Source organism: Corvus brachyrhynchos, unplaced genomic scaffold (genome assembly GCF_000691975.1).
Source record: "Corvus brachyrhynchos isolate BGI_N302 unplaced genomic scaffold, ASM69197v1 scaffold202, whole genome shotgun sequence".
NCBI classification, from domain to species: Eukaryota; Metazoa; Chordata; class Aves; order Passeriformes; family Corvidae; genus Corvus; species Corvus brachyrhynchos.
Genome location: NW_008238132.1, coordinates 6,513,342 through 6,538,796, shown reverse-complemented (window position 1 = coordinate 6,538,796; position 25,455 = coordinate 6,513,342). Strand labels below are relative to the sequence as shown.

Here is a 25,455-nt window from a genome sequence, read left to right as displayed (position 1 = left end):
AAATGCACATTTTTAGTATTAAAATGCACTGGCACAGATGACAAATCTGTAGCTATGAAGAGGAGCACAGCATGCATGTAAAGCATGAAGGATCACCTGGCTAAGGCAATAAGAAATGGCCTATTAAAACTAGACTAGATTTACTAGAATTAAAACTAGCATTAAGATATTCCTTATTTAGACTTATTTCCAAAAAAAGAACACTTTTTTTTTTGAAGTGCATCAAATAAAAATTCAGAGTGACAAGATGAGAGTGATGAGATTTACAATTTTTCACACTGCAATTTTTAAATTGTCATTTTGGCAATACTGGAGCTGTTTCATCCACAGCAGAAAAAAACATCAGTTACTGATTAGTAACCACATAGTTATTTCTCCATCATTTTTAATTACTTCAGCTCTTGGGCTGGTTTCACTTTTCCCTCCATTTAGGAGTGCACACACTTCTCGCTTGTGTCTCTCAGTGCTGCCCTTGCTGGAAATGCAGGCACGTGACCTTTTCCATTTCTCATTCTTCTGGGCACTTGGCCTCTTCCTTTTTTATTATTCTCACCACCACTTCACTTTGCTCTGAAGAATCCAAATTCCTTTCCCAAAGCAGTCATTGCTGAGATATCTTGACTGGGAGTGAACCCTGCCTCATTCATTTCACATTTTAGCGATTAATGACTGGAAAAGTATTGTTTTTAATGAAGGATGAAAAGGGGTTGATAAAAGGGAATGAGAGGTCTAGAAAGACAAGCAAAAGTTATTATTCTTGAGTTAGCACTTGAGACCAACAGCTCCAGGTCCTCTCTCACCCTTGCTCCAATTCTGCTCGCACTATTCTGAGTGTGATTCCATTAAATAAGGTATGGGGGACACAGCCATTTGCTACACACAGAAGGGATCTGCCTACTTCTGTGTCATTTCCACTCCTCTTCTACCTGCCAGCCTCACCAATCAGTCAGTCTCCACATAAGTCAATCAAACCATCAGAAAGTTAACAGAGAAAGCAAACCCAGATTTAAGTCTGCTCCGCAGAGAATCACAAACAGAGCCAGAACAAGCAGTAAGAACAGACAGGGCAGCCACACCACAAAGGCTGGGAGCAGAGTAGAAAAAAGCAGGAGACAAAGTACAAGATGTTGTGCATTTACTGACAACAACATATCCCATAACCTGATTGGCACGTGGACTTTTATCTGACAGGAATGTACAAAACTAACTGCTGTTTTCCATCAGTTAGATGAGCTACATTCAGCAAGAAGATATTCTTTGTGTAGAAACATCTACCCATAGAGCCCCAACAGCAAGATGCAGTGAGTCCAACACATCTCTTTTGGTTCCCACAAACGCTAATTGATGCTGTGGTTAAAAAGGTGGCAAGACAAACAGGGTCCTACAACCCAGCTGGCCCCAGCAGTGCAGTGCTGCCAGCACCAGCAATGGCAGGGTGTGAGAGAGCGCCATTCAATGCGTGTCCCTGGGCAAAGCCTTGTCACCTGTGCTGGCTGCACAAACTTGTCAGCCCTGTGGCTGCACGAGCAGAAAGAGATTGTTTAGCTTTCAGACCTGGTGACATTTAAAGTGGGTGTTTTGTTGATCACCACTTCCACCCTCCTCTCAGACTTTTAGGTGCATCCCCCTGTGCTCTTTCCCCAGGGACCCCTACCACTCCCACGGGTACCCTTCCAAATGCATGGCCACATAGTTGGAGAAGCAGGTGCTGCACTGACAAGACTGATACCTCACAAAAAAAACCTGTGTGCCACAATGTAGAAACACAAAGAGATAGGTTTTCTCAAGTGCAACTACCCCTTATGCTGCAAAACTGATGGGTTTAATTACAGCCATGTCTCCTTTCTTCATACTTAAACATGAAAAACACTTCTACACCATGAATTCAAAGCACATTCTGCAGCTTGCAGGGCGTTTTCAAGCTTATCAGGGCAAACTTCAGCTTCAGTCCCATTATTTGACACTCAACACTCATATGACAGAAATACAGCATCATTAACCAGGCAATTACCAGTCCTCTAAGTAATAGTCACAAAAGAACTTTAACCCCCAGGTCCAGTTTAATCGAATAGGAATATTTATCAGGAACTCGTTTCTAAAGCGATGTTACTCATGCTATCTTTTACTAATTTCATACTGCTTTTTAAAGCTTTTAAGCAGCACTTAACAGGTGAACAGGTCACCTCCACTGCATGCCTTTAACATGAAAGGAGATTAGCAATTTTTATTTTAATTTAATGCTCAATAAGTGATTAATATTACTAGATGCAGCCACAGAATAAATTTCACTAATTAAGCAAAATGCTGCTTTTTGTTTAAGACTTCCCTGTGATGGCTACAGAACTTCCATTTTATTAGTGCAAAAAGCAAGAAAGCAGTGAAGACTTAAAACTTCTCAGGGTCAAAAGGCCACTGGCATCAGAATGAAGAATAAGAGTAAAATTTGACTCAGTTCCCTCTCACAGTACCCAGGGGCTAACTAACTCTCCATGGCTAAACTCCGTGAATTAAGTGGGGCTTTGTTAAGAGTGGCTTTGCAGGATGCTTCCCTGCAGCAATGCCTCCATCACAAGCATCTGCAGTGATTTTTCCCCATCTGAAAGCTCCTTTTATGGACAAAACAGGCTGAAATTCTTATTTGGTACTCTTTATTTGGCTACAGTGAAACTACAGGATGCACAGGTGCTTCCCGGCTTCCCAATCTTTGTATTGGCTCTATCCCAACTACATGCTTAATTGCACTTTGGTTTCCATTAAAAGATTAAAAAAAACCCCAAAAACTAAATCCTTAAATATGGGGAAGAGCTACCCTGGGGTTTGGATGTACTCCACTGACTACAGAGGAAAAGCCCTGAGCAGCTTTACTCTAAGCAGTGCTATTAGTAGTTCACTAATAAAAAAACTGCTTTTGTCTTTGCTTTCTATATGCTTTATATTTTTATTTGGCAATAATTTCCTAATAAATTTTCAGGATGTAGTTATCTGTTCACATTAAATTTTAATGCAGTGTTTAGCACTTAACTACGTATGTATCTCAATGCCAAGGTCCCTTGGGTGGGGTTTTTTTTTTTTTCCCCGCCTTGGGCTTGCTTTTTTTCTTTTGCTTGTTTTCAAATTATTGAATCAGTCAATACAACACAATGTTAAGAAATGTTCTTCTTCATAAGGTGATAAAAGATGGCAGTGATTTTACAAGGCAAAACAAAGCCAGTTTAGAACTGACAGCTTTGGAATGGGAGTACAAGGACTGGATCAGCACAAGCTATTTCCAACCCTCTTTCCCAAGGGAGAATTGCATGCCCAGGAAGTTGGTTTTTGCGTGCAACTGTGTTTTCCGAAGTTTCATGTGACAATTAGTTACCAGAATTCTGAAACAACACAGACCTGCTAAAAAAAAGTAGACTTCAGAGTCTAAACTGAAATAGTACTGATCATGAAAAAAACCAACAAAATTAAGGATCATGTCCTAATTTCACGCATGAGTTGTGTTACATAAATTATGTTCGTACTGGGGCTTGTTCTTACAAAATTTATAAAAAAACCCATTAACAACTACAGTGTTAATAGTTTAATTCATATAAAAACACTGACAGATCTGCTTTTAACTCCTTACAGTGTGTGTATGTTTAATACACGTCCTATTCCTATGCCACTCATCTTGAGCATTTAAGATCAAGTAATAGAGTCATCCAGCTTTGTGAGGATCTCCTTTTATCTAGTGATAAAGGAGTTCAGATCTCTCCAGAGAAGGAAAGCCAGGCTGCCACAGCCTGGATATACATCTTACACTTCTGTTGCTTTAAATGATGCTGCATATCCATTCTCCTCACAGCTCTGCAATTATCTACTTTTCCTCAGAAGTCTCTGGAGCAACCTGGCAAATCTTGTTAAAAATGGGGCATTATTTCAGAATAATCTATACCATAGAGTTTTCAGCCTCTCCACTCCTGAAATTACTCTTCACCAAATGAAGACCAATTAACCAATTCTTCATGTTTTAGAGTGTCTCTTAGGAAAGGTCCATGGGACCCACCTCACTGTACAAGAGTATCATCCAAATATCCTTCCTAGCAATGCAGAAGGAATTCTGTGAAAACACTTTTTGGCCATAAAGATGATAGAACTTCTGTGTCAACACAGTAACTAAAACTATTGGTTACATTCAAAAATATTACACAGACCAGTGATAATGCCTGGCAAACTGGGAAACTTCTGACACAGTTACTGGTTTGTGTCTCTGCAACCAATCACCAGTCGAATACTGAAGGGAAAAAACAAACCCTGGTCATTAGGACTGATCCTGTTTGCCAAGCCTGTAAGACTTTTTAAAAACCACTTTGAAAGGAATTTTGAAAGAATCTACAGGCAGAATTACACTTTCATACAACTGTTTTGTTTAAACTGCTCAGAATGACCTGGGCAGACTGCTACTACACAGTTTGCACCTCTTGCACCACTTCCTGCAGCAGTTTTCCTGCTCAACTCACACAATTGCACATGCAGGTACACAAAGCACTACAAAATACAATAACCCTTGCTATTTTTTGCTGAACATTATCCAAGAAAATACCATTTCAGGCTCATCTGCCAACATTTTTCCCCCCCCGAAGCAATTGCTATGAGCGTCTTCCAGAGGGATCTGTGTTCTGCACTGGCAGTGCTGCTGCAGAAACAATCTGTATCTGAAGTAATTAGCAAGTTTATTACCTAGCTCCACAGGGCAGCCAGGCTTCAGTACGACTAATTCTTAGACGAATCTCAAGATTTTTAGGCAAGAGCCAAAGGTCTCAAGGACAACTGAATCAATATCAGTTTCCCGCCACTCTCCACACAGGAAATTGTGTACAATAAACCAAAACCCACCTGATGTGAGCCACTTGACTGTTGGAAAGGACAATATATCAACAAAAAATCTAGAGGTTGAAAAGTTTTGCAACATCTTTAAGCTGTGAAAAAACTACAGGGTGTAAAGATTTTCAGTACAGTAAGTAGAGGAGAGCTGCTTTAAGGGACCATTATCTTAAGTAACATCACACAGTACTAGAAATAACAGTTCTATAGTTATTTCTGTGCAGGAAAAAGTCTTATACTGGGGAGAAAAACAGCACTCAAGTACTTACTTTCTTCAGAGGAACTTCTGGGTCACAAAATGCCTATCTTGCTAAGGACAATTTTACATAATTACTACTGTAACAATCAAATTGTCACAGTATAGCATCACATTTTCTATCAGTTTCATTTCTAATTGACTTACACAGTCCCAGTTCCCAGAACAACAATTAAGAGTGGTACTGGAAAATATTTTCACAAGTACAAGTGGAAACATGACAATGAAGTACCTCTGAGACTTTCAGTTAAAGCCTGTGATTCAGTTTCAAGTCTTGTTTTCTTTCCAATTTCTCATTAGCTGGACAAATTCAGGTACAATGTACCACCAACAATCCTCTTATCAACCTAAAAGCGGTAAGTGTGCCAGGAAACTTTATAGACAGCAGTTTTTGAAAGAGCAGGGCAATATCTTTTACCAACATAACCAAGAAGTCAAAGAATTATGAATTGAACAAAAAAAGATATAACAGATGATCTGCAGAGGACAAGAGCAAGCTGCATGCACAGAAAGAGCAATTCCCCAGAAGAAGTAATACTAGGTAGGGGTTGGCACATGTCTTGAAACCATTAACAGCAGACTCCTTGTGATATTTAAAAGAAAAAAATTACTATAAATGTCTTGCAATGTACTTAATATATTCTAAAAGAGAAAAATAGCCCAGAGAAATTGGAGTTCCAGAAACAATATGCCATGTTTTATAACAAAACACAACAACATGAGCATGAAAACAGTTTTATACAATGGATTTATCAACCAGTTTTGGAAAGCATTTCAATATGAAGAAAATTACATAAGACAAAGAAGAAAGAAAAACCTGAAGGTGTAACAAAACTATCTGTGTCACAACATTTTGGGCAGAAACCCATCCTCTGAGAAGAGTTTTGATCTCAATTTAAGCCAATACTTGTATGACTATCATTACAGGGTATCTCAAGCTCAGTTGGTCTATAACTTAATATGAACTTGAGGCAGACAAGACCTGGCAGTCACCCTGCTGTGCTTGGCATTCAAAGCAGAAGCAGAGCTTCTGAGTGCTCAGTTGGGACAATTTAAGAAGATATCACCACATATGCATTTCTGCCTCACAAGCAGTTATTTAATAATCAGTGAAAATACAGCATAATAGAGGTGAGGAAGACTGCACTAGAAATCAAATTAACAAGAAAACATTACAAAAGGTCTTGGGCTATTATTTAGAGTTTATTAAAAAAAAAAACCCAAAACATTCTTCCCAAACTGAAAATGAATAATTAAATTTTGACAGTGTGATACAGAATAGTATAAAATTATACTAAAAACACCCCAAACTTTTCAATAAGTTGTCCTAAAAGACCTGAAACAAAAACTTGGAAAGCACTAGTACCTATGTTTTTTTATGTTACACCTGTTTCATGCTCACTTTTTAGTAATTTTATACATCTATTGTTTTATCAATTACTAAGTGTTTTTCCACTCTGTTTTCTCTCAAATAATTGCAGCTAATTCTGAGGCAGATCACAGAATGAGTTGGAAGAGACCTTAAAGGTCACCTAGTTCAACCCTCCTGCCATGGGCAGGGACACTTCCCACTAGACCAGGTTGCTCAGAGCCCCATCCAGCCTGGCTTTGAACACCTCCAGGGATGGAGCATCCACAACTTCTCTGAGCAACCTGTGCCAGTGCCTCACCACCCTCACAGTAAAGAATTTCCTACTAATATCTAATCTAAGCCTGTTCTCTTTCAGTTTAAAGCCATTCTCCCTTGTCCTGTCACTGCATGTCCTTGTTAAAAGAGGTAAAGGGTATTACAGTGCTTTCTACTAAAAAAAAAAAAAAAAAAAAAAAAAATCCCTCCCAGCCCAGCTTTTTTCTGGTTATTCCTTCACTTCCCACCACTTGTCTCAAGGGCAATTTCACTGATCTACAGCATTAGTTGGCTTCCCTAACTACAAAGTGTAGATTTGTATAACCATATGAGAAACAATACAAGAATTACTGTATCAGCAGAATTGCTAGGTCAGCATTAGCTTTGCATCGATCTGAAGCACAGAAACAACTGTAACTGGTCTTATCAAATGTTAAGAATATCCCTTAGTAAATGATGGGAGTCAGAAGCATCTTACACTAAAACATGTGGAATATCCATGAAGTTATTCTAGGATTCTTAAAAAGCAGACTAAAGAAACCTTAAAACAATGCAATATACCTGCTTTAATTTTTTTGTAAGACCAAAAAATGTAGCTGAACTAGTAAAGAACAGCAAAACCAATAAAAAAGTGCAAAAAGATCAAAACGATTTATCTAAGATCTGAATGTGTAGATGTGCAGACCACACTTGGACCACATCAACATCTGCAAGAAGTTTGAGCTCACATTTCTGCAAACTAGACCAGTACTATTTTCCAGAAAACAATGTAAGACATGATATTCATTTTTTCATGGCCACACAAGAATCTTTTATGAAGACTGATCAGTGATGGCCAGCTCAGGCTCTGGGAAAACACACTGGAAGGCATAACATTTCCCCCTTAGATATTTGGAGCAAAATCATGTGGGATATTAGAAAACCACGGAATGGTTAAGGTTGGAAGGGAACACAGTGGGGCATCCGGTCCAACCTCCCTGCTCAAGCAGGGTGTTTAAAACCCAGTGCATTTCTATTTGGATGACTTCACAGAGATCTAGGAAAGCAACATTTATCTACTTCAAGTTTTAAAACTTACAGCTATAAAAAGATAAAGATCATGGTTTGTTGGGTTTTTCCCGTAACACCACAAACCAGATCTACCCCCACCCCCCTCTTCACCTTAGAGAAGCACCAATGCAGAAACTTCCCTCCCCACAGGAAACCCTTGTGCTACACATCTATGCAGTGAAGGACCCATACTCAGCAACCCATCTGCAGCCCCTTTGCCCACCCATTGTGGAACCTGAAGCCAGAAGTTGGTTTGGAGGCTTTGTGCAAGACCCATGAGGGCAACCAGATGCCTCAGAGAGGCCCAAAAAAAGCCATGCTGAGAAGCACACACCCAGCTGGGGACTAAAAAACAAAAGCTTGCCCAGCCAAGGCACAGGCATGTGGGTCTTAGGCCTTCATAAAGATAATGAGGAAGTCAAGCCTCCTTTTAAAATGACAACATTTTAAAAAGAAAGGATGTCAAAATTTTTGATGCCCCCTTTTTTTTTGGGTGCTCAGATACTCCTGAGTAGGGAGTGGATGTGTGTATGAAAATCAAGGAAATTTCATGGCCTCTGCTCTCTCCTTCCTCTGTGCAACACTTGCTCCTTTTAATTATATGACCTTGGCATATAATAAAAACTGCACCACGTACATAAAAAGAACTTACGAGACTCTCCCTGAAGCAATAAATCAATGACATTAGGCAATACATGAAGAGTACATATCAATAAAGCAGTAAAACTAACTTAGGTGACAAGGTGCATTCAATTACTAAATGATCAAAACATGTTTCCCCTGATCTCATTAAATTAAAAATCTCTTCTTTGGAAAACACAAATGAAAAATGTGAAATCCTTCAATAACAATGCGCATTTCTATTAAAGCTCTGCATTTTTATTGTGAGAACCTCTTGGTCATTTGTAAACAAAGCAAAACCCAAGTTCAATGTTTCTGAGGCAACCACTATGCTCTACATCCTAATTTGAGAAAATTCAAGTCTTTTGATCCTTAAATTTAAGGAAAGCTTAATTAGCTTCTTAAAATTTTTCTTTTACTTCAGTCGGCCTTTTTGGATTCCAGCAGAAACCCGAAATTTTGCTAATGTTTTCCAACAAAAGCATTTCAAACTCCTTCTACTAGTACCACCAATCTGGTTGTAGCATCTCTTTTAGCAATTTCAAAACAGGAGCTCACCAAGCAGTGTTTTAAAAGGCATCATATGCTCATTTTAAATCTTGATCATGCCATGAACTGTCATTGTACATGACTTAATCGAAATATTTCACCTTAGTTTTACTGAAGTGACAAACGACCACACGGAACTTGTTACTGTTTACTTCCTATGGGATAAGCAGATGCAGGAAGGTTGGGGTGACTGGGAAGATTTTCTCTCCTGACAGGGGATTTTAAAGTGCTGGGCTTATAGAAACCCCCCCAAAACATTTCCCTTTAGCTCTCAAACTCCAGAGTGTGTAAAGGTCTCATATTATGTAGACAATAATGTAATTCCAAGTTCTGTTGAATTTTATAGCTTCTGATATTTGCTCTAGAAAATAACCAAGCCCGAACTGCAGCTCAGCCATTTCTCCTAACCTGCCTCTCACATATTTTCACATGAGATTAAAAAGTCATAACTCTCATAGATTTATGTTGCATTTTAATCAGGATAACCTGCCTGCCTCAGAAAGTATAAAGAATAAAAGGAAGACTTAAAGCCACAACCTGACCTTGAAATTTCACCGCATTGCTTCTGGTAAAGAAAGAGACCATTTTCACGCTGACTTAGGCATATATACCAAGTTTTTCTGTGCATCTATATGTATACTTTTGATATTTCAGAGGAGGATGGATGAAGAACACATTGAAACAGTTGTCAAATTTAAAAGAGTTACTTTGATTTGAATGCACTTTTGCTCTGCTATCTTTACTTTCACTGTAAGGAAAATGCTTTTGGTTAGTGTAGGATCTTTTATGGGCAGCTCCACTCCCTGCAGCACACATGTACTGGTGTCAAACTCGTGGAGAAACCAAAACCCAGAGTGTGCCCACAAGCACAGCAGAACACCAGCCAGAAGCTTTACATATAAATGTCTTGTTAAGAAAAGCTCACACAAGGGACCTCAACTAAGATACTTCAATCCAGTAGGAGTCCTGCTATGTGGACTTCTCTGGTTTTTTTTCTTAAGTATCTAACAGGCTCTTCGTTTGTCATTCAGTGGGCATTTTCTCTAGCAGCTCTGAAGCATAGAAACCAATGACTGAGCCACAGCAAAAACAAAACAGGTTTTGCCATTTATTTCCAAGGAAATAAGAGGCAGGAAATTTATGCATTTCTGAAGTTAGAACCACAAATTACAATCTCAGCCTGAATCCATCTCCCTGCTACCTGACTCTCTATTTTGTCTATTTTAACTGCAGGTGATACGAGGTACCTGTAGCATATTTATTTGTATGTGATTTTCTGACTCTCTAGACTGGTTGGCCTGAGACAATGAAAATGAAAATCAACAGTGAAGACAATTGGTCCACAACATCCAACACCCTGAAGTCAATAAGAAAACTTACAGCATCTTCAATGCACTCTGTATCGGCTATGTGCCTAGAAAGCTGTCATCCTTTATCACCCCTATCAATCCTTTATAGCAAAGCATGACTATGCATACTATGTCTGTATTACTGCTCATTTTTATCCTCTTTTGTGGAAAAATCAATTAGACATACATGGCTCTCTTTTATTACATTATAAATATCATTATTGCAAACCATTTACATGAAAATAAATTACAGGGTAGTAGACCAGAAGCACAGATCTCACTCTTGAGCTTGGCTGAGGCTTTTAAACCTCACACAGCCAAACACTATGCTAATATCTGGCCAAGCATCAAAACAATACAGATTTGAAAGCCTCAAAGCTGAACATCGCCACAACACACATCACCAAACTTCCTGCATAGTTTCACCACTGGCTTAAATCAGTTGAATCGTGCTGGTGCTTCTCCAAATTACACATCTGCACTTTTTGCCTCATCCCTGGCTTTAGCATTAGCACAGCTATGACTGCAAATTATGTATTTGTTAGGATTAGTTTTAAACCAAATAATTGTCCTCATTTGCTGAGTGCATATGTACACACAGCGCAAGGGAAGAAGCAGAGAGGCTTAAACGGACAGCAGTAGGATTACTTCGAGCAACAGCCCACATTTACACTGTTTAAATCAACCCTAAAAACTGTATCAGAAGCCAAGGAATTCAAGAAGTACAGAGAAAGTTAAGGGAATATTTGTAAGCAGAAGTAGGACTTTGGCGATCCTTCCACAACAACAGGTACCTCATACCTACTAAACCATCACAGACAAGAGCTGAGGAAGTTTGGCAAAACCCAGAGACTTGAGTAAGGGGTGTGCAGGACAGTGTAGGCTGCACAACACTACCTGGAGCTTCCTCTACCACCTCCACTGGAGGAGCAAAATATCATTGCATGGATATCTCACCAGGAACTGCAGCACAAAGGTTCCGTTCTCAGTGTAGTGCCTTTTTCTGAGGCTAAATGCAACATCACAGAATGGTTTGGGTTGAAAAGGACTTTAAAGGTCATCTAGCTCCAAACTCCTCACCAGAGGCAGGGACATTTTTGCCTAGACCAGGTGGCTCAAAGCCCCATCCCCCTATGAGCTTGAACACTTCCACAGATGGAGCACCTTTCTTTCAGAGGACTCACTCCCTGACAGCAAAGGATGAGAATCCCTCATAACAAGAGCACTTGCTCAGGGCATGACATGTGGGTTTCAGTCTCCCCTCTCCTGCCAGGGTCAAACCAATGTCTCCCAGATAAACACCTTGCCACATCCAGGAAGGTTATTAACAGAGATTCAACGAAAATGGATTGTTTATGTTTTCCATTTGAGAGCATCACTCCATTTCTCTAAGGCTGCAGCAGAAAAATTATGATTATCACATGAGAAGGATGACTTTTGTCTACCCTACCAAGTTTTGACATTTCCTTTCTTATGTTCTAGGTATTAGCTGATTGCCACATTGAAAAAGCAACTGCTAAATGTGGTCAACAGTGTAATAAAATGGTTCATAAAGTATCGAATTGGTTCCATAAAACTTCAGGATATGGGCTGGGAGGAAAGATTTAAGAGGAAATCAACTCAAGTATTTGTAATTGCTGTTTACCAGTACTAATGATATGCTAAATAATCATTTAAGTGATCTTATCATGCAGAATTTAAAGAGGTTATTTGCTGACTTACACATTTAGAAAGTAATAGTTCTTCACATTAATCAAGCCCAAGTTCTGCTTTTTGGCAGCAGTTCTCCCCTGACAAGCATTTTCATGTCAGTATTTATCCAAACTAATTAGCTTACCAGCTTGAATAATTCTTATGAAACTTTTCTCCCCCCATTAACTTCTTACATTCCAGTTTTGTGAAGGGAACAAAATTAATATCATGGGGTTTTGAGTTTTTTAAACAATATGAACTCACATAAATTTTACTGAATGACTGTGGCAAATTTTTTCAATAGCTTCACAATGTTACACTTTATAAAATTCAGTATAGGAATGTGACTGTAGGATTTGTGCTGCCTCTGACAAGAAGAGGTTAAAATCCTCTATATAAAGTTAGAGGCCTCCATTTGGCCAAAACTGAAAGAGGTTGTAAACACTGGATGCAGTATTTGCAAGTAATTCAGCATGAAAGTAGAATCCTCCAGAACCAGTGCAGTAACACCAGTAATCCTGACACAGAACCAAACTACCTGAATCCTGCCCAGAGAACAAATGTTGGGCAAAAACTGACACTAAAGATATGAAAAATAGTAAGCAATTCCTTTAGAACTACACAAATTACAGATGTTCTTCTACAAGTTCTGTTGCTCCAACCATTTCACCCCCTATGCTTGGTTTAGTTTCCAAAATAATTAATGAGGCTTCTTCTTTCCTATCATTCCTAATATTTGCTTACTATAGCAAGTGATTTTTAATTTATTTTAGGTTCTTAAAACAGTCATGTTCTGCACTTGAGAAGTATTTTGAGTAAAAAGTTTTTGGCCATGGAACATCTGGTAAATTTCTGCCAACTCAAACTTTGAGTTTCTAATCCCAGGACTTAAAAAGTACAAGCACGAGTAGAGCCAGAACGTGCCGCAGTGTTTGGGAAAGGCATTTAACTTATTTCCTGCATCTACAGCAGACAGAAATGTCAAGTATTGATGTTATTTCAATCACGTCTGCAGAGTAACTGAATAAACACTTTTTTTTAAGTTAAAAAAAAATGCAAATGAGAGTTTAGGAACTCAGGTATTTTGTTCTCGTTAAGGCATTTCTCTTCCTACCTGACATTTTAGAGATTCTTTTCATTCTATTCCTATCCACTGAAAATCATGTTGTTAAGATTATAAACGATCTTTTTGCCATTTTTCTTCCCTTTGAAGAACATCAACATACACTTTTCAAGCTTTTAATCTCTATGATCCTTTCCTTTGCTGTTTAGTCCATCCCTTTTAAACCAATCAATCCACAGATTAAAGCTTGAAAAGATTTCATGTTATCTAACCTCTACTAGCCTTCTATGAGATCAACTAGACTTACTCCATCAACCCAACGGGGGGGGGAGGGGGAAGTACTCTAGCAGCCTAAAAACTCACACAGAAGGAGAGAAATTGTTTCCTCTAACTACAAGCAGGAGAGGAGCAGGTGTGTCTCTTTCAAAGGAAACTGAAACAATTTAAGAGAAAAGAGAAGCATTTTAAACACGCAAGAAGGACGAAGTCCAGAGTTTTATTCTGAGCTTCCTTTTCCCTTTTTAAGCAATTAAACAACCAACTTTTACTTGTAATTTGTATGTGTGATTTTATTTGCATTAAGCTAACAAGTTTCCTGACATGGGGGAGAGCCTTTAACTGCCTCTGCAACAGTCGCAAGGGATTAGGCTGGCTAGATAAAAATACTCTGTTCATCCCAAATTTTATAATGCTCATTTGAAGACTTGCCTGCCACATTAACAGGAGGAAAAAAAAGGGACTCTTCAGTGCCATAACAGCTTCACATTATCTCCATAGGTGGACACCATCACCACATTTTAATAAAGCAGTCAGCCACTTCTCAGAAGCAGTCTTACAGTGACTTAGGGGTGTCTGAGCAGGGAGCTCCAAAAGACAGCTGAGAAGGTCAAAATGCCCAGCCCTGCTTCCTCTACACCTACTTTTCCAGAGACTTATGGAGGTGAAACAAATGAAGTCTCTTAATTGATCCTTTTGCTTGGCTGAAATCTAATCTAAAAATAAAAAAATTTAATCTGTCTATATTTTTGTCACATTCAGCTGCCACTGTAATTATCTCAAGATCATATTTAATAGAGGGTTCTCCATTCAAGGGCTTCAAACTATATTTAGCAATTAAGACAGCCTCAGATCCCAGTGTGGAAGTGAACAAGCTCTTAATGTGGAGGGAAGCTAGAGCACAAAGCTATAGAAAACTTCGCCAGGATTGGAACAGAAAATCTGTGGCACAGCCAGAAAGACATCCTGGCTCTCAGCCCTACTTGTCAAGCATAATAAATTCCTTCCTGTACATACACATGTTCAAAGAGAAACTCCAGTAAATAGACAAAAAAAAGCCAAAACCCATCAAAATAACTGAATAAATAACAGTACTTAGGTCAAAGAAAATACTGTCCTGTCAGGGTTTGTCTTCACTGCACCAGACAGCACAAGTTCTTCTGCATAAGACTGCTTAACCCAAGTGAGAACAAATGCCTGCACCATGACACAGGTGTGCCTCTAAAAGCAGTAACAGTAGTTACGGAATAATGGTCCCAACACAGAGCATTTTGTGCACCTGACAACCCTCATTTCACAGTGCATACTCTGGCCTTGGAAACACTGTAAGAATTTATTACAACGCTGTTAATATTGAAGTTGCTTTTTTCCCTCTCTTAAGAGCTTTCAGTATTAGCATCAGCACAGACTGAATGCAGTACATTAGACAAGTTCAAATGCATTTCACCTTTGACCACTTAAACTTCTATTTAATTCCAGCACTGAAGGTGAGGGTACCACCAGAGGAACATACAACACTGGTCAGCACAACTCCAAAAGCTTGGAAAGCCTTCAAATACTTGTTTTATTTCAGTGAAATATTTCTTTACCAGTCGACTTGGACTTTTGAATTTAAGGGATCCTGCCCCCATGTCCTAAATGAGAGCAAGTATCCAACTCAGTGGCGTCTTGGGGAGGAAGGAGCAGTGTCCTACAGCCACTCTCCAAGCACACTGCAAGGGTTATAAGCACTTTTCCTTCTGACCCCATGTGGTGGAGCAGGTTTGCCACACAAATCCAAAATCACTTAAATGGTATCTAAACTCAGAGAAGCAGAGTTATGTGGTCACTGACTGAAGCAGTGCACAAAACTTGCTCGCTGCTAAAGTGAGATGATTTCAAGCACCTCATCAGCTCCTGGCTTTAAGGAACCCATTCTTACTCTGCCTTTGGTGCCTTTTCAAGAGCCACAGGAAGCCTGTTGATGGAAATGCAGACTTTGCTCATCTAGCACTAGCAACAAATGACAGGTCCTAACTCATTCCCATCTCTAAGGCAGAAAGGCAGACAGACTCACATATGCACTTCCCTGCAGCAACAGCATAGTTTCCTTTGGAGACAAAAACCCCCTCAGTGTACAAGGCCCGCCCTGCAGCTGCTTCCTCCTGCCTACCCCCTCCTTCCCATCCCGAAGGAAAATTGCCTGTGGTGAAGGGCTGTAAGCGAGACTATTACCATATCAATTCTTCCTCCATAACTGTTAAACTTCTTAAAATTTAAGGTGTTGGGGGCTACTGAAGTCCTTTCCGAACCTGTTGGCACAAAGCCCAACATCTTAAAACATGATCCAATGAAAGGAGAGAATGAAATGAAGCTTCGCCCCTGCTCATGCTGGAGCCTAGCCAGAAGGGAGGCCACTCCTGACTCCCAACTGCTCCCAGCGAACTAACGCAGGTTCTTCAGCTTGGACAAGCTCACACAAATTAAAACACTGCTTGGTAACAATCAGCTGCATCTAAATTAACAAAGTGGTATAAAATTCGCGTTTGCCGTTCACACTTCTACACTGAAATGACTCAGCCTGCCCGCTCAGTCATAACTCCCCTCGCTGAAACAGGAAGGGAAGGAAAAAACTGTCAATTCAGGGGGTTCACATTTTCATCTGCAGCTGAATGGTATTTCTGGACATATACAAATATCAATTAGGTCGTCAATTAGTGCAAAGTGCATGTACTGTACTGCACCAGAAGGGTACAGCAGCAACAGAGTCCTAAAGACAACGCAACCATACACACAATGCCATAAATACAGCTCTGAGTAGTGTCCACGCTTGTAACAGGAGCAACAACACAGGCCACAGCAAGCCAGGAGCTCTGACAGATGGAGCAAAGGCTGAGGATGCACCTTCACAACTGCTCTAAAGCACATCTACAGTGGTAAAAGGGACCAGACATCCCACTCTGCCTCTGCACACCCACACCTTTGTCCAAACGCCAAATCAAGTTCTAATCAGTGAGATACACACTCACTGCTATTAGTTTCTCTCTCTAAACGTGAATTATTTCTTGAGCCTTTGACATGTGACATCAAATTTCTGTACTTCAGGGATTTTTGTTCCAGTAGCTGAGCCTGCCCCACACAGTTTTCCTGCGCAAACAAAGTTGGAGCAGCAAAGCTGAGTGCGGAGCTCCCATAGCCCGATGCAGAACTTTTGCAGGAAAACCCTTCTTTCACCATGCAAGGTTGCCAGGAACAGAAACAAAATTTAGGGTGAGATGACTGCTTTTGTGAGAAAAGCCAGGAAAGCCTTTATGCTAAGGTACATATTAGTTGGACACGAGAGACTCTGCCAAGCTCACATTTTCATTTCCTGACTGACTTAGATGTCCAAGATGCACTATGCTTTAAAGTTAAGCATGAATTTCAAGAATAGTCAAAAAGGTTTCTTGTGGTTGTAGCCTATTGAAGTTAAACTGCCTGATTTCACCTCAAAATCAAGGTGAAAATGTTTCACAGAAAACTATAAAGAAAACCTGAAATAAAATAAGCAAGACCCACTTTTGTATGTTTCTGAATTTTGTCTGACATACCTTACATTAAGAAACTATGCCAAAACCCTGTGAAGCACTATTATTTACTCTCTTTCACAGCAGACTAGAAAGGTTTTGCCCCAGAGCCTTGCTTAGGTGCAACTGATTAAAATACAGTTCAAAAGAACCATGCCACCCAGCCAGATATGAAGAGGTTTGTTACTCTAAGACTTAGAAATAGACCGTGTCTGATGCCAGAAGTGAGTCTATCCAAGTTGTTGTTTAATAAATGAGTCTGTCTAAACTGAGATTTATCTCATATCTGCCCCTAAAGGCAGTAAGAGCGGCTTTTTTTTTAATATTTACTTAACAATGTAATTAGTTACAACATGTTTTCCTTTCAATTATCAGTGACTAATGGGAGTATTTTGTGCATATGTGGTAACTGTCCCCCTTTAAATTACCAGAGCCACAGTAGAGTATATGCATTTTGCTGTATTAATTCTGTGCTTAGATATTCAAGAAAACACTTTCTGCATCACAACATTTCAAAAAAGCACTGGAATCAATTTTTTTTGAAAAAGAACCACCTTTCTGATTAGAAATAAAGCTTGGGGTGTGCTTTCTAATATGGAATATGTTAAAAAAAAAAAAAAATCTCTCCACCCACTGCAACACATCTCAGTCCTGTGAATATCCAAAAGCAACCCTCTTTTTCAGTAATTATTTGGTGCATTTATTTAATTACCTATCAATGTTACTTTGGCCCTCTTGAGGTTTGTACTGGCGTATTGGGGGAATTTAGACAGAACTACTCAGCTGATTTCTGGTGATTAACGTGTCCTCTATTACAAGCAAAGCTATTAACAAAAGGCATAATGTTAGTTCAATCCTATATAAAATCCCACAATTACTACTATCTCCAAAGAAAGACAGGAACTTAAGGGCATGGGAGCTATTTAGACACTGCAAAGTCTTGTTATAACTGAAAAGTTTTCGGACCCCAGCAACGTTGACAAAGGACCTCTCAGGGAGCATGGAAAGAGTTAAGAGGCAGCAGCAGCACTCTGCAAGCTACATCTGCAAGGTACAGCAGAGACAGGGGAAGGCAAACAAACCAAACTGAAACCATTCTTCGGCGCCCGGCCTCTTCTTCCTGTGATGTCATGCTACAAATTGCCTGGGCGCTCTGCTCTGCTCTCCAGAAGGAGCTGGGCTGGCAGGAGCTGCCGAGGGCTGTGGGCTGCAGGAACGAACACGCTCTGGAATTCGGTTTCTGCCCTGGCAAGCAGCTCCCTCCCTTCTGCTTCCCGCCCCATGGGGCCAGGCAGCGAGCCGAAAAACTTGCTGTACAGAAAGAAGGGAGAGGGGGAAATGCAAGTGCCGACACTTCGCAGTGTCCAGGAAAACACTTCCTAAAGTACATGCTCCCAGTAAATTCGGATGGACAAGCCTTCGCCATCACAATCTGCAGCCAAGAGTAAGGCAGAAAGTCCTACAATGGCTTCATTGAATCGAGGAGGGAAATGGAACTAAGCAAGCTTTGGGGTGACCTCATCTGCCACAAATGATGCGTTTTCTGACTTTTGCAGACTGGCTATGTGATTACAAATAGCACTCGGCAGAGAAGAGAGACTTCCTGGTGATTTCTGCTGGAGATGTACTCCCCTGCCACAGAGTTCACCTTCCTTCCCTGAAGTTTCGCAGCGTAACAAACTCGCCAAAGCACGCTGTTCAAATACATCTGACCTGCAAGTTCTTCTGGAATTCCAAAAAAGTTGCAATAAAAATACCAGAGAAAACATCAAATCACAGGAATTTTTAACATACCATTATAATGGTAAGCTCTAATTGTTCCACTGAGGACTCCTTTAAATATACTTTATATGGGTGTATCTTTAGCATGGTGTTTGTTCTTGGCCTCATAGCAAACTGTGTAGCGATCTACATTTTCACCTGTACTTTAAAAGTGCGAAACGAGACTACAACTTACATGCTTAATTTAGCCATATCAGATCTGCTTTTTGTGTTTACATTACCCTTCAGGATTTATTACTTTGTAACCAGAAACTGGCCATTTGGAGACATTCTCTGCAAGATTTCTGTCACTCTCTTTTATACAAATATGTATGGGAGCATTTTATTTCTGACTTGCATCAGCGTGGATCGCTTTTTAGCCATCGTACATCCCTTCCGATCCAAGACTCTCCGGACCAAAAGGAATGCAAAGATTGTCTGCGTTGCAGTATGGATAACTGTGCTAGCAGGCAGCACACCAGCAAGCTTTTTCCAGTCCACAAACAGCTGGAACAATACGGAGCAAAGGACGTGCTTTGAAAACTTTTCAGAGGACACGTGGAAAACCTACCTATCCCGGATTGTTATCTTCATTGAAACCGTTGGGTTTTTTATTCCTCTCATCCTGAACGTGACCTGCTCCACTATGGTTCTACGGACTCTGAATAAACCGCTTACATTAAGCCGGAATAAAGTAAGCAAGAAAAAGGTACTCAAAATGATTTTTGTCCATTTGGTGATATTCTGCTTCTGCTTTGTGCCTTATAATGTTACCTTAATACTCTACTCCCTTATGAGAACACAGACCTGGGTCAATTGCTCAGTGGTGGCTGCAGTCAGGACTATGTACCCCATCACTCTGTGCATTGCTGTTTCAAACTGCTGTTTTGACCCCATAGTCTATTACTTCACATCCGATACCATTCAAAATTCCATAAAAAAGAATCGGTCCACCAGACCACGGGACGTCAGATTCTCTGAAAGGCCAGTTTCAGAAAACTTCATTCAACACAGCCTCCAGACCATAAAAATGAAAATATTTGACGGTGACTCTACAATATGAACTGTATTAAAAGACTATCGGGACTAAACTGGAATTAGAAGCCTGCACATTTCTTAGCTGTGGACATATATTTTGATATGTAAAGGTTGTGCTTCCTTCACATCTGAAAAGCTTATTACAAGGCTGTAAAAGTGTTAAGCATAACAGCACACAGAAAAAGTATTTTAAAAATCTATGTCAAAGGTCTGTTCCTACAGATTGTATGTTAGAAATGAACTTTAGGGTTTAGACTAGGTTAACCAAAGTCCAAAGGCTGTTTGTCAAGTCAAACACAAATGAAAAAGTAGGTTGTTTTTCCTTCCTGAAGTTAAAACAGTTGCTCAATTTAATTGTATCAGTTTCCAAGTTACTGAGGTTGGGGGTGAAGTTAACCTGCTTTACACTGCGGAAAAACTGCCCCATATTGTCATATCACTTCAGCTACCACATCTAGTTCTCTAGAGTTTCCCTCTTGTCTCTTACTTCTCCCTGTCTTTTTCTCTGCACTTTCCTTCTTAGGGACCATTACTTTCACAGGAGGCTTCAATCAGTGGGTTACAAGAACCCTGTTTCTTCCAGGCTTATCTGATAAAAATACATGCTCTCTCCACAAGCCTGGCCCCCATAAAGCAATTAAGTCTGGTAGTTTAGAGCATTTGGAAACGTCTCAGACAAACTGGTTTTCCTTCTCACCTCTCCCTCAGAAGCCTGTGGTAATTAGAACAAAGTAACTTGTGATGACTGAAGTTAATGCTTTAGGTACAATACCACTTTATTAAACTCTTTTGTGAGAAGTTCTTCGACTCAGCATGACTTTTGAGGAAAATAACATCCTCTGAATAAGTTAATTCAATCTCAAAGTACAGTTTCTTAGAAAAACAAGACCTTTTCTAACCAGAAATGAACATGTGCATCAAGTCAATTATTTCTTCCAGGAAACTATTTGGTGTCCCATAAATTCAAGATGCAGTAATTTTGGAGAACATGAGCATTTAAAACTTCAAATGCTATTTTCTTTCAAACTTTAAAAAGTTTTAAAAATTAAGTACTTGGGGCTCTGTGCTGGCAAAATTAATCAAGACACTTTGAAAAGTCAGCACCATGTAAAAGGAGGAATATACATATATTACTGTTACAAACAGGAATACATAGACAAAACTGCATTACAACATCCTGCTATACATGTTTCCCAGCTACTAGAACACTGTGTACATTTTCTGCAGAATTAATTTAACATCACTGTAAAATAAAATAAAATTTAAAAGGTAAAATAAGTGTTGTTTTTTCCTCCCCAAAAACAATGGAGTCAAGAATAAGAACTGAGTCTAAACAAATTTGCTCTTAAGATTTAGGGCAGTCAACTGCAACACAGATACAGCCCTGAGACATTTTTACACCAGGGCTGTATATACAGAGGAGTGAATCAATGTTGAGAAAATGCATATTGAGCCATCAAACTATATGGTAAGTTGTAATCTGGATGAGTTTATTTCCCTATGCAAAGCTTCTGTTTAATTGTTATAAATCAACCATACATTGCCTCTTACTTCTGGGAAACCGAGTTACTCAATGGCTGCTGGGAACCAGAGTTGATTGAATTTTAAATTCAACAGGATTTTCAATCTTTAGCCACAGAACTTAGGAAAATTGAAATAGTATGGGCTTAAGCTACAAAGATAGCATAGATATAAATGTCTGCATAACATCTGAGAATAAGCAACTATCTTTGTTGGGAATCCTAAAATCTTCTGATTCACATCTGATTTCAAAAAAATGCACAAAACTCTCAGCATGAGTAGAAATTCTCTATTTTTTCCATATGCCACTGACAAATCCAAAGTCTAAAACCAGATATGCCCCTCTAAGGTCTCAATGCCTCTCTCTCGGAAGGGTCTGTTTAGTATTAGACTCCCTCCAAGAAATGCGAGATAATAGCCCCCAATGTCACTGCTGGGCTATGTTTCCAGGGCACTACTCCCCTGAGCTCATCAAAGCTGTTACTCATTTGAGTGACAACTTGTTCAGCAACAGCCCTCTGCCTTACAGCAGTGAGCACCCCAGAGCCTCACCCCGGTAAAGAGAAGCTACTCTGAGATTACAAAACTGCAGGGAAAAGTAAAAACCCATCACTGACTTAAAAGCAGAACAAGCAGACAAAGTCACATATATGAGCACTCCCCTTTAAACCAAACCTTTCCTTGGTGTATTACCTCAAGTAGCCTGGAGAAGCACAGACAATAGCTCTCTCTGCTTTGCACTCACACTCCAGGGCAGCAGCTTCTGTTTTTTGGGAAGAGCACAGTGCAACACAGTGCAATACCTTTCCGATCAGCTAATAGCTCAGTCTCCAGAAGCTATTTGAGGAAACTTTGTATTTTTTTTATTAAACATTTCCACTCTTCCACAGAGGGAAGAAAAACCAACAAACCAGCAAATACCCAAACGAAAAAACCCAACGCAGTCAAAAAGCATCATCTGTAATGCTGAGAATCAGACCATTACTTGAAAAATTCCTGATCTGATTGGGAAGATGGGGAGTAAAACAGTACCTCCCACAAGCTGATATAAAGACAGGGTACCAGCTATTCAGGACTGGAAGAGGTTTTCTCCGCCTTTTCTGGTTCTGCAACAGATTATCCTGGAGAGGTGTGGATGGAGCAATGCTTTCACTGGTAGATTCTGCAACAGATGCACTCCCTCTCTCTGCTCTTGTCTTTGATACCAACTCTTCTGTCTCTCTGGTAAGGTCTTATGCCAAAATTTAAATGTAAAATCTAGATGAGAAGTTATGTTCCTAAGTCATGCCAAGACATCTCAAATGAAAAAAAGCTTACATTGTCAGAGCTGCTGAGGATCTGAATGTGTTGCAACCAGTACTTCCTGAAAGTGCATTATTTTTACTCACATTCCTACAAAGGGAGAGTTAAGAGTTCAGTTTTAAGACCAAAACTTGAGAAATTGTTCTTTTTAGTGTGGTTTCTTCATCTACGGAGTGCAGAAAATGCCCACTTCATATAAAAATAAAAGCAGGCCAAATTTAATTAATTCCAAGGATGTTTTTGATCTAAACCAAGGCAGGTAGATATTGATAATTAGAGAATTAACAAGTAGTTTTAAAAGACAAGGAAAAAGAAAATTTACTATAAACACCTCAGATTTACCATTACTTCAAAGTCAAAAGATGTCCTATTCTATACTTTCTATATTCAGCTTGAAGTTTTAATTTCTGGCTTTAACAAGAACAGAATGCCAGGCAATTTTTTTTTTCACCTCAGTACACAAGTCTTTTACATTTAAAAAAAATACCAATACCAAGTCAAATTCCTTTTTCATCTAAAAGTGTGTAAAAAAATCCCTACAGAACATTGTTCAGGCAGGTAAGGAATCCTTAACCAAAATCAACCTCCAAGCTTTTGTTTCTTAAGGAACTAACCTCAGTCACAGAAATGCAAAATTGAAAAAGAGCTCTTGAGATCAGGTGAAAGATAAGAATGACAGTACTGGATCAGACCCCAAACATGCAACTAATCTACAATCCTGACTCCAAGGGCAGATGAGGCTAGATGCCTGGGGAACAAGATAAGAGTAGGAGAAGCACACAAGGCTTTCTCAAGTGCAACACCACTTCATCAGTCATATCTCAGGACTTTCTGGGTCAGATATATTTGTGTGTTCAGCAATTTTTTTTCTTCTGTGAGCTTGTTATGTCCTCCTTCAAATTTGTGTAAAGTTTTTAATGTTCACAACAGTAAAAAAGTTCACACTCTGTGTGTGTGTGCATTGGGGGAACAAAACTAAGAAACCCACATTTCCTTTTGTTTCAAATCCACTGGTTTCATTAGTGCCCTTCTCATTTCTTTTAAAACACGGCAGGGAGCACTAGATTGTCATTCAGTCTTTACATGTCACTCGTGATTTTCATTTGTAATTTCAAGCACCATCATAACCAAAGATAAGACTTCTGGAATTACACAAAGAACTTAACTAAAATTAGAGAACCCAGTGAGGCTCACTTTGAGACTGGTGATTTTGAAAATCCCACCTGATCACAATATCCTCTAGCCTTATTTATTCTTTCAAGTTATTTTCTAAGAGTTTTATCAGTGAAGAGCAATTTGTTCATACTTTTCCAGCAGTAAATGTAATATTATAAGGTTCTTGCATCTAAGCAGACCTGTAAATCCTGACAAGTTCCCTTTTTGGCTAGGCTATTAACATTTAGACCTCAGGGTTTCTGGCATTTGAGCACCACTGACAAAATGAAAGAGGATACATTTCAAAAGCTAAGACAAAGTCTAAATCAGAACGATTCTAAATCTAGAAGACAGAAATGCCTGGGCTGCATTTTTATCCAATTACCAGAATGTTGAAAACATTGTATAAACACAACTATCACTGCATTAGCACATTTACAGAACATACTCAATAGGGCTCATTTAAGATGAGCCAAATTCAGAAAGCCAAGTTTGCACAGTCTAACACTTCTGCAAGCTGGATGGAGAAGTTTTGCTTTGACAATTCTGGTTTGACTGAAGCCTTTCATATTTATCACCTCACCCCCATCCAGTTCCTGTCATATAGCTGCTTATAAAGCAAGCCCAGTTCTTCCCATAGGAAAACTGAACTTACCACAAAACGAAAAGAACCCTTCACACATTTTCTGGTCTTCTATAAAACCTACTACATTGCTGGAAAACTAAAAATTCCAGAGCTGAGAATTTAGATTTTAAATAATTCTTTTTCTTCTATTTAAGAAGCAGTCTGCCCACTCTAGTTCTATCAAAACTAAAAGCTGTTCAGCAATAAGAAGGGGCAAATTTTCTGTAGTTTAAACCTGAGAATCAAACCACAAGCAATGACAATGGAAGGCCTCTAGAAAGCTCTAACCCTTTTATGATGAGATAAAAAGAATATTTTTGCACACACATAGCTTTAATATTTCCCCTAACTCTATCTTTTTTAAACAGTGAGTTCCTGACTTAAAGAACAAAATTCTTAAATAACAATGCTAGCAACAGGAGGCATTATCATAATGCCATCATTTTGGGAATAATATTAAGTCTATCTCACATGAAAACAACTGTGGCTAGGTTAAGTCTGCTTTTCAGATGAATTCTGCAAATACTGCTACTTTATGAAAGGAAGTCTATTGGAAAAATTTAAGTACATAGCAAAACACAGACAAAAATGAGAATATCGATGGTGAAGCAAGTACCAAAATATCTGCCTTTTTGGCCTAACAAAAAAAAATGTTTCATTAATGAAATCAAATCCGAAAACTGCTGGCCTACTTGTATACTTAAGTTATTTCACACTTCTTACGTGTGAAAGAAAGTTTACCACATAGACTGCATGCTATTGTATTTGTATTGCTCCTGTGGGTAACAAATGCAAAACAAAAAACTCAGTACCTGCTGCTGTCCAGATAAGATCTGTGAGTTCCTCCCAGCTGCTGGAAGGCGCAACAGGCACACAGAGAGCGTGCCAAGCACGGGCTCTGGTCTGAGCAGGGTGACTCCCAAACAGAAAGGACAGGGCGCTGGCAGTCCAGGGACGTACCCAAGCCAAGTTCAGAGCAGGCAGAGTCTACCTGGGTGAGCCTCAAGTCTCTGCTCAGGGTTCAGAACACCAGGCACGCAGCTGCAGAGGCTCCACACTCAGCTGTGCACCTACCAACCTGCACCTACCCCATCCTGACAGGCAAATCCAGCCCAAAGGAAAAGCTTCCACCAAGCCTAGAGGGATTCCCTTTCTGGAGGATGGTGAACATTAC

The 25,455-nt window shown here is 39.5% G+C and overlaps 2 protein-coding genes across 2 annotated transcripts in view; one reads left to right on the top strand and one right to left on the bottom strand.

The window, feature by feature from the left end:
- RB1 (RB transcriptional corepressor 1) overlaps nucleotides 1–25,455 on the bottom strand; it is a 70,871-nt gene that overhangs the window by 9,468 nt on the left and 35,948 nt on the right. The window lies entirely within an intron of this gene.
- On the top strand, nucleotides 18,038–20,965 carry LPAR6 (lysophosphatidic acid receptor 6). The gene is made up of 2 exons (XM_017733634.1): nucleotides 18,038–18,323; nucleotides 18,436–20,965. The coding sequence occupies exon 2, from the start codon at nucleotides 18,681–18,683 to the stop codon at nucleotides 19,701–19,703; it is 1,023 nt and encodes a 340-aa protein (XP_017589123.1). The 5' UTR covers nucleotides 18,038–18,323; nucleotides 18,436–18,680; the 3' UTR covers nucleotides 19,704–20,965.

Coding starts and splice junctions, on each gene's coding strand:
- LPAR6 (XM_017733634.1), top strand. CDS start 18,681: ATGGTAAGCTCTAATTGTTCCACTGAGGACTCCTTTAAATATACTTTA.